Source organism: Poecilia formosa, unplaced genomic scaffold (assembly GCF_000485575.1).
Source record: "Poecilia formosa unplaced genomic scaffold, Poecilia_formosa-5.1.2 Scaffold5, whole genome shotgun sequence".
NCBI classification, from domain to species: Eukaryota; Metazoa; Chordata; class Actinopteri; order Cyprinodontiformes; family Poeciliidae; genus Poecilia; species Poecilia formosa.
In genome coordinates, this window is record NW_006799944.1 from 4571149 (window position 1) to 4580101 (window position 8953).

Sequence of the window (8953 nt, forward strand, 5' to 3'; positions counted from 1 at the left end):
TATTTAACCATAAAATAATTGAAAAGAATACACACTGGTGTAAAATTTTCTTTTCCCCATTCCTGGTTTTCTTTTTGTTCACTTGTGTTACCCTGCAATGTGGCTGAATTACAGTGAATTATGATGAATGCAGACTGTTGCTATTTAGGGTGGACCAACCAATTAGTAGAATTAGTGGACAATTACTTTCCACCCGCAGGACCATGTCTGAAATTTTTTTTCTCCTATATGAATGTACAACTGGTTTACTTTTGTTGTCTTTGGTTAATATATAAATTGGTTTAATGTTCTGAGTTTTGGAAGTTTTACAGACATCCAGAATAATCGGAAATCAGGCACGGAGGCAAGCATTTTTTCACGCCACTGTAGATTTAATTTATAAACGAATATTTTGGAGTTGTTTTTTTTTCCTCCGTCGCCTGTATCTGACTCTGTGTACGGCCCCACACATAAGTAAATGTGACAAACACAGACAGTATGCCTATCTATGTATGTCCAGTGAGGTCAAAAACTTTTAACTTTTTCTTTCCTGCTTAAAATATGTGTTGTTTGCGAATCATTGATGTTTTGCCAATTCAAGTCATTAGGCCACTCTGGCATTCCATACACATCAGAGGCGCTAATCAAAGATAGTATGCTCTTCATATTTTCTACTAACAAATTCACACTGGACACATCTGCTCAGCAGCGGGTTCTCCAAGGTACAGAAACCAGGAATTGTTTTTGAAGCCGCTCTTTATTCTGATGGATTGACATATAAAACTTCACACAATTGAACAGTGACATGCTAAAGATTTCAACAGACAAGATGCACCACACCACCAAGAAATAACCTACTAGCAGTTTTCCAACCCTCCATATTATCAACCTTTACCGGAGGCACACTCTCAGACTTGTGCAACAATATTGGGTCATTTATTTTTATGATAAACCAAAAAAGGCGTTTCTGTGAGCAGGGAAAAATAAGGGAAATGCATGAAGCACATTCATGTCAAAACTTGTTTCTTTTGGTAGTGGAAGATGAAATCATCTTCAAAAAGTAGTTCTCCATGAAAGATGATGAAGCTCTTAAGCAGCCTAGTTACCACACACAGCTCAGTCTATATTCATTTGAGCTGTGCCATGATATCCGCTCTCATCTGCAGCCTTAGGCAATACTTATGAAGACGGAGAGGAATCCTTTTTTTCCTGCCACTAGTTGAAAATCTCATCGCAGCAGAGTCTTTTTCTTCTTCTCTCTTCCTAAGTGCTTGATGTAGTTCAGAGGCCTTAGTGAAACCTCCAGAACATCTAGAAAGGAAACATAAAAAATATATCAACAAGTGAAATCAGTCTTTTAACTAGTTGTACAGACAATCTGTGTGTAGGCTTCCGACAAGATACGTTGCTTAGACAAGAACTTTAAGGCTTGATACCTCTTCGTCCGATTACATTTATTCTCCTTTGGCAGAGTAAAGCAGTCTTGAGAGACAAATTCCCTCAAGAGAGAGCGAGGAGGACTTGGTTTCTTTACATTTTTGATTTGAACTGCCAAACTGCGGGATCAGAAAAACCCAAGCAGGATTGTTCGTCTTGTATTAGATTTGACAAATTCACAAGCAGCAATAAAGTCACATATCACAGTTTAGGAATGTGAATAAAAGCATGCAATATGATTAAAAGTGAAAGAAACATTTTTACCGGCTTGTGCAGTCACAGTGATAGGCTGTCTTGGACTTCATGTTTGTCAGATTATATTTCTTCGCCAAAGGTGGAATTTTAAATTTACAATCATCCAGATGTTTGAGGCTTCGGCACAGGAGCTCATTATCTGATGACGCCAAAACGAACAAACATCTTTAAACGAAGTTTCGACCATCTGATCCAAACTTTCACTCAACTATACAAAAGGAAATGTCCTAGGAGGTTCAGGAGCAGCCTAGAAACCACAAAGTCTTATAAAAAAATGGATGATGTTGGAACATAGAAAAGCCAGTTTAGCGTTAGTATGTATGAAAAGGTTGTTGTCCAAGAAAGAAGCGCCTGCTCCAAATGTGACTTCCTAAAGCATTACACATATTTGTAACTTTCCACATGGCGCCAAAGATTTTTTAATAACAGATTTGGTTAGAAAAGATAAAAATTAGGTGTTTGTTCACAATGACAAGAGTGTTTAGCAGAACCAAGAAGAGTTGTCAAATATCTATCCAGAATTAGGCCAGAAGCCTGATGACGGCTGCAGAAACTCCAGAGGTTCTTGCTCAAGAACATTTAAACAAATATTACTGGGGGTATATGTATGTACATGTACACGTAAATTGGAATATGCATTTACAAAAAGACTTGTTTGTCAGAATGAAAGTAATTTTTGAAAGTAAAGCATTTTGAAATAAATATTAGTTGTAGTTTTCATTCGGCCAAACAACCAGAAATGAGTATTTGCCAGTAAAAAGCTGAAACTGTCATGTCATTATTCACTGAAAATTCCCACAGAGACAAGAAAACGTCAAAACAGAACTTATAAAATAGTAATGTCACAACTGAATCCAATATAAAATATTGACAGATGAACTAGTTAATTTGAATTTCCTAGACTGTTAAAAGCCGACCAGTCAAATGGCATTTCAGGAGTCATTTGGGGATTTAGTAAGAAGATTGTGCAAAAAGCTCCCGAAAAGAAATAAGAATTGAACAATATTTATATTCACCACAAAGAGAAGCAGAAGCTGATGTTGGTCTAATCGCTGCATGTGAGCAGGCCATCCTTTTGCTTCAAAGGTAACCGCATTCACTCACCTGTCATATTACGTTTCTCATCGTTTTTTACCAGGACGTTCTCTGCACGGATCCTTTGGGTGGTAGTATGACCCAAGGGCTGCTGACCTGCCTGCTTCCACAATACATGGAAATCCAACTGCTTTTGTGGTTTGTCCTTTTTATGAAGCGAGGCCATCATCTTTTGTTCTCTTGTAATGGGGGTTGCAACCGTAGCTGCACTCCAAACAGTTGCTAGAGTTTCCTGGCTGGGTGTTCCTGCTTTATATTTCAAACGTGTTCTCTTATGATTGACTGTCAATCCCCCTGCATATGTATTTGTCGGCGTAACGGTTGTTGTGGGAGTTACTGTTTGTTTTACACAGATTTTACAGTGCAGCCGAGGAATGTCCCCACTCACAGACATGCTGGATCCACAGCATTTACCGTGCTTTGGGGCTTTCTTTTTATCTTTTGCTTGTTTGGTTACTCCTTTGACATTTGTTGAGTCTTCCTGAAAATTCAGCCTCCTTGTTAATGCTGGAAAATGCAAAGGTATCGCTTTAGGTGATATTTGTGTCGAGGTAGTTGCAGGGATGGCTGGTGGAATGTTGCTTTTCTGTGCACCATCAGAAAAATCCTTTCTCCTTTTCTTCATTTTGTCGCCTCTTTTTCTTGTAGAAATATGTACCTTCTTGACTGTTTTGGGTTTTTGTGAAGGTCCTTCTCCAGAGAGCTTTTCTTGCCTTTTGCATCCATTCGCCTTTGTCCTTCTGCGGTGAAACGTATCTCCTCTAGGTGGGTCTCTGAGGCCACATCTATGTTTAGATTGCGACGCCTTCCTCTGAGGGTTAGACGCAGGCCTCTGAGATAAATGCTGATCTTTACTGCTTGTTAAATTCTTGCCGTCTGTGTGAACATGTTTGCCTATAACATCAGAGCTATTGAAAGGTTGGGGGCTTTTGAAGACGGCATAAGGAGCCTCACTGGCCTTTTTGCACCTACGGAGAGAAAACACGCACAGAGTGAAGTGATGAAATAAAAGATTGCATGAAAATTACAAAAAACATGAATTAGGATTTTTGGTCATATTCAAGTACAAAGAAAAATATTTATTACCAATTGACTAATTTAAAGGTACAGTAATTCATGTAAATGTGGTAAAGCTGTACAGGTACTCAAATTCTTGATTATTTTCAAAGTTTTCCCAAATTAAACAGTTCCACTGCTTTACAAGAGCTAGTTCTTAAGTGTTGATCTTAGTGCAGAGCTGATTTGGCATTTGATTATTGTTCTAATTAGACAGATAAAAAAAAAACTAAAGAAGCAACAGCACTTATTTAGAAACAGAACCACTTTGGTGGATAAATTCCCTTTTTCATCCTAATAATGCCAAATGTACTTGTTTTTCAAAGATATTTTTGTATGTCTAGTCAAATCACACCACACTAAAAATAAACTAAGGTTAAAATATGAACTTACGGCAGCAGTGATGCAGCTTAACATTAAAATCGCATCAAAATATACAGCTTACAATCACAGGTCAAGGATGTATAAAGGAAACTGCAGTTTCTGAAAGTGACCGATTGCTATGCAAATTTCTGCTCTAGTGGTCTTTATTTGCTGTTTTTAGACAGGATATATTCAAGAGAGAAGGGAGGAAGACATGCAGCAACAGCAGGCGGTAAACCTGGGCTGGCTGCTTCGAGGACTAATAACCTCTGGATATGGACTTAGACCCACCATACTGCAACGCAAATGAGGCATTTTTGACACCCACGTTTCTTCTGCCCTCTGGTGGAGGAGCTTCTGTTGTTATTTCATATATCAGCAGCAGAAAGGGTAAAAATCCACCAAACATTAAACAATATACACCCACACATAAGACAAGTCTCTACTGTTCTTCTTGAAATGAGAAAGAAAGGTAGTACAATCAGAGGAACATAAGATAATGCACCCACAACTCAGGCAGTAATGACTTAAATGTCTACTGCACAAACTGGAAAGAGACTCTCTGTCTAAACTACAGCTCTGTGGCTCTTTAGGTGGTTCGCAGTGCCTCCTAATGCCTCTGACAGATAATATTACAGAACCCCGCAGTGTTTTGATATTAAAGGGCAATAAGGAAGACTTTTACCCCAAGAGTGAGTTTTTCAGTAGCATTACTGAAAAACAGTAATGCTACAAGATGTATCTCAAAATGGTTCAGTGTGTTCCTTTATCTGATATCAATGTACTTTTTGAAATTACTTGCTTGACATTTTGTTCCACAGTATAGAACATTGCTTCCAAGAAATTGCAACCATCCACCTCATTGTAAAGATTTGATCTTTGTCCTTTTTTTATTACTAAAAAAAAAAAAGAAAAAAGAAATTAAATTCTGGTTATTTATTGTAGTAGGTGTGGGGAAAATGCTATATAGTGCTGTGTGTAGTGTTGGGAAAACATAGAAACATTATTAATTTATGACACCTAAAAGCCAACACCTGATGTACCAATTAAGAAGCAAAATAATTTTTAGAAATCCATGTAATTGTATTTATTTATTTTTTTTTTATATTCTAAAAAGAATCTAATAAATTCTTCAGGCTTAAGAGTTCATTTTCTGACCATTATTTCTTTGACTGTTAAACATTTCTAATTTTTTTTTACTCTCCTTGACACCAAGATAAGCCTACAGAGCAAAAACATGGTTAAAATCTTTATTTAGAGTTTATTTAGCAAGTTTGAGAGAAAAATGTGGCTTAGTTCAACATCTCCATGAAGAAAATTCCTGTTTTTCTTAAAAACAAATGTTCTGCCTATAAATATGCAGTCCAAGCAACAGCATCAGTGTGTCTGCCTCGCTTACATCCCCCACCAGTACATCTGTGTGCAGTGCTTCAGCTGCTTCAGCTCAAAGCAGGGAACCTTCAGGATGTTGAAGAAGCTGTAGCCCACCATACTTGAAATGCTGTCGTTCATGCCCAGAAGGCACTGTCGAAACCTGACAAACGGAGAGCAGGCAAAGGTTAAGAAAATATTCAGTCACTCAAATACCATGTAAGAGCTCCGTACCGCTGCCTTGTTTTATTCTTTTTCTGAGCTTGTACTTGCTTGAGCTGAATAATAATCTACTATCTTGGAAACTGACATGAAAAAAAGTAGAGGAATGATGTGGTGCAGATTTCAATATTAGATGTGATCTCAGAATAAAACAGGATTCTCAATCACTGCAAAAAAAGGGGGGGGATGGATGGATGGAAAGAAAGGAATGCCCATTGAATGACTGACATTATAGAAAACATGTTCACTCTTGAAAGAAACACTTTGCCTGGAAGACGTTGCCATGAAGTTAAATTGATAATAAAAAAAAAACATCTCCAGATTTTCTTAAGCGTGTTTCAAATTTTTGAATGAAATATGAGGATGTCAAACCATAAAACTTCCAACATGTCGCCTCAAAGCATCCCTAGGTGCAGCCAGCGCAGTATGAGGGGATGTAATTTACTGCTTGCAGGAGTTTTCCCAGAAGGCACACATGTATGAAATCCAGAACTCACTTTAAGTGGTGCATTCGGAGTCTCACCTTTGGTCACACTCGCAGTGTGAGACTGTGAAGAAATTGGGGTTGAAGACTCCATAATTCACTGTGAAAGCTGGGATGATGTCTGAGCAGTGGTCGTGTTCACGGCAACACTTATCTGCTCTCTCGAACATGCCTGCGAACGAGAGCGGGACCTTGATGTCAAAGGCTGTTTGCATGAAGAAAGTTCAAGATTTAAGCTCAGTTAACATGATTTTAATTCAAATTGATTTTGAGGTGGGAGGCAGCGGTTTTGAAATAAACCCAACATGTCTAAGGTGAAAAGAAAAATATTGCAGAGGTAAATGCATCAATAATGTATATTTGATTTCTCTTTTAAAACATTGGAACATCTACCATGACTTGCAAAATACTCATACGCCCTTTGCAGATTTTGTCACATTGGGACTTGAAAAGGATAGATGTTACCTGGTGCATATTTTTTCCCATCCTTTTGTCTAAGGATTAAAAACTTTTATTAAAAGATGGATGGATGGATGGATGGATGGATGGATGGATGGATGGATGGATGGATGGATGGATGGATGGATGGATGGTGTCCATTCGTATTCAGACCCTCTGAATCAGAACTTCTTATTGCCATCTTGTGGTCTTATTACAGCTGCGACTCTAGAAAATGTGTATTTTGTCAATTTTTTACTTTTTGTATTTTCAAATCAGCTCATGCTCAGTAAGAATGTACATGGAGAGACAGTGGACATTCATTTTCAAGTGCTGTCACAGATTCCCAATTTTGCATATATCTGGACTTTTACTGGGCCAGATGCCTTAAGGTGAACCTCCACCCCAGAATAAAGTCTTTTGCCGCTTTTTATTGGCTTTCTGCTGGGACTGCCCTGTATTTAGCTCCATTTACCTTCGTAATGTGACAAATTTTGAAATAAAATAAAAAAAAATGCAAGGGGAGAATAGCTGTGCTGCTGCCTTGCACTCTTTTTCCTCACTTCATTGCAGTCATATGAGATAAATGGAAAATCTTCCCAGATTTTTTCCATTCTCCCAGAACACATGTAGCTGTAGGCTATATACCATAACAAATCAGTCCATCAATCAATCAAATTTTATTTGTATAGTACGTTTCAGCAACAAGGCATTTTAAAGCGCTTTTTATGATAAAAATAGAAAAATGCTAAATCATAGAACACACAGTCAACAACATTACATTTTACACATCAGATTATTGATTAATGTTTCATGGTTATGTTTCAAAAGTAACTCTAAACAGCTGGGGTTTCAGTGCAGATTTAAAGGAACTCAATGTTTCGGCTGTTTTGCAGTTTTCTGAAAGTTTGTTCCAGATTTGTGGTGCATAGAAGGAACAAGAGCAGACCAGAGCCAGAAGACAAAGCTGTAATATCTCAAACAGAAAAAGCTAAAAAACAAAAAAAAACAACAACCCAAGTTTAAATGCATCAATAAATTCAACATCCTCACCCAATTGTTCGTATCCGGCCGCTTTGCTTCCAGTGCCACACCACAACGTGCCTGGGAATATCCAGGATCGTTTCCTCCGGGTTTTCCTCTCTGTCTCATCAGTCCTTCTCCGCCCGGTGAGCTCCGGTGTGGGAACCACGGAACGTACGAGTGCGCACGGAGCATCCGGGAACAGCAACAGACTGATGCTAAACTTCTTTACAAGTTCTTGATCCCAGGTCTCATTCCTGTCGCAGAAGGCCCGATATCCTGCGGCAACATCTGGATTTGAATAGATTTCGCAGCCTGCCAGCCGCAGGTCGTCAGACCATTTGGTGAGATACAAGAAGCGCGCACCGTTGGCGCCGTGGCTCAGAAAGGTGAGAAGCGTGTGTCCGTCGGCTGGACTCGATCGGAGGCAGGACACACCTGGTCCAGGTGTGTGTTGTGTCTTGGAGAAACCGAGCCATGGTAAGACGAAAACAGCTCGAAGGAACCATCCGCTTTCCATCCCAATGTGTGGGCGAGCAAGTCCTTTACCGTCTGCATGCATACATTCTTTTGCAATGACTGAGATCTGAGGAGGGATTTTTTTTTTTTTTACTTAGCAAATGCTTATGACTCTGACATAACTCAGGGAATGAAATGTGTTCTTATTGGTTCGTGGATTTTGAGAAATTTGACACTCATCTGATCACATTCCCGTGAAATATGAAATCGTGTGCGAGGCCTTAATTAGTCCTATAGATGGGACTATTTTTGTATGCGTCCTATTACTGGGACACAGCATAACCTGATTTGCTTTTAAGTTAAATGGGGCCCAAAATTGTATCAGGATGCTAAGATTGCATTGCTGTGAGTTTGGAATGAACTCAACTAGATGGAAACTCTAAATATGTAAGATGGCAAATAAAGCGGTGCTGTTACAGCACTCACTGAAACGTTATTGTGAATCCATTACATTGACGATAACTGCTTCATAATTTGGCCACACCAACTGTGATGAAAATGTATTTACTTATGTAGCATCCAAGTAGTCTTTTTAACGTGCAACTATAATTATATTACAGCAACTGCTGCGATTTGATGGATCTATTCTTTGCAGAGGCAAAAAAAAAAAAAAAAACATCAGAAAAGAACATATCAATTTTCTTAAGGTTTTATTTGTCTGTGTAAACTTAACTTTCTGCAAAACCTTTCCATGCAAAGTTATTAGCAAAC

The 8953-nt window shown here is 38.6% G+C and overlaps 1 protein-coding gene across 1 annotated transcript; it reads right to left on the minus strand.

Annotated features, from left to right (window-relative positions):
* Positions 1 to 985: 985 nt before the first annotated feature.
* On the minus strand, positions 986 to 8762 carry LOC103146324 (group 3 secretory phospholipase A2-like). Its single transcript, XM_007564194.2, has 7 exons — positions 7754 to 8762; positions 6302 to 6434; positions 5585 to 5719; positions 2776 to 3734; positions 1681 to 1810; positions 1416 to 1535; positions 986 to 1290 (listed from the first exon to the last, which is right to left on the minus strand). The coding sequence occupies exons 1-7, from the start codon at positions 8283 to 8285 to the stop codon at positions 1107 to 1109; spliced, it is 2193 nt and encodes a 730-aa protein (XP_007564256.2). The 5' UTR covers positions 8286 to 8762; the 3' UTR covers positions 986 to 1106.
* Between the last annotated feature and the right edge of the window lie 191 nt (positions 8763 to 8953).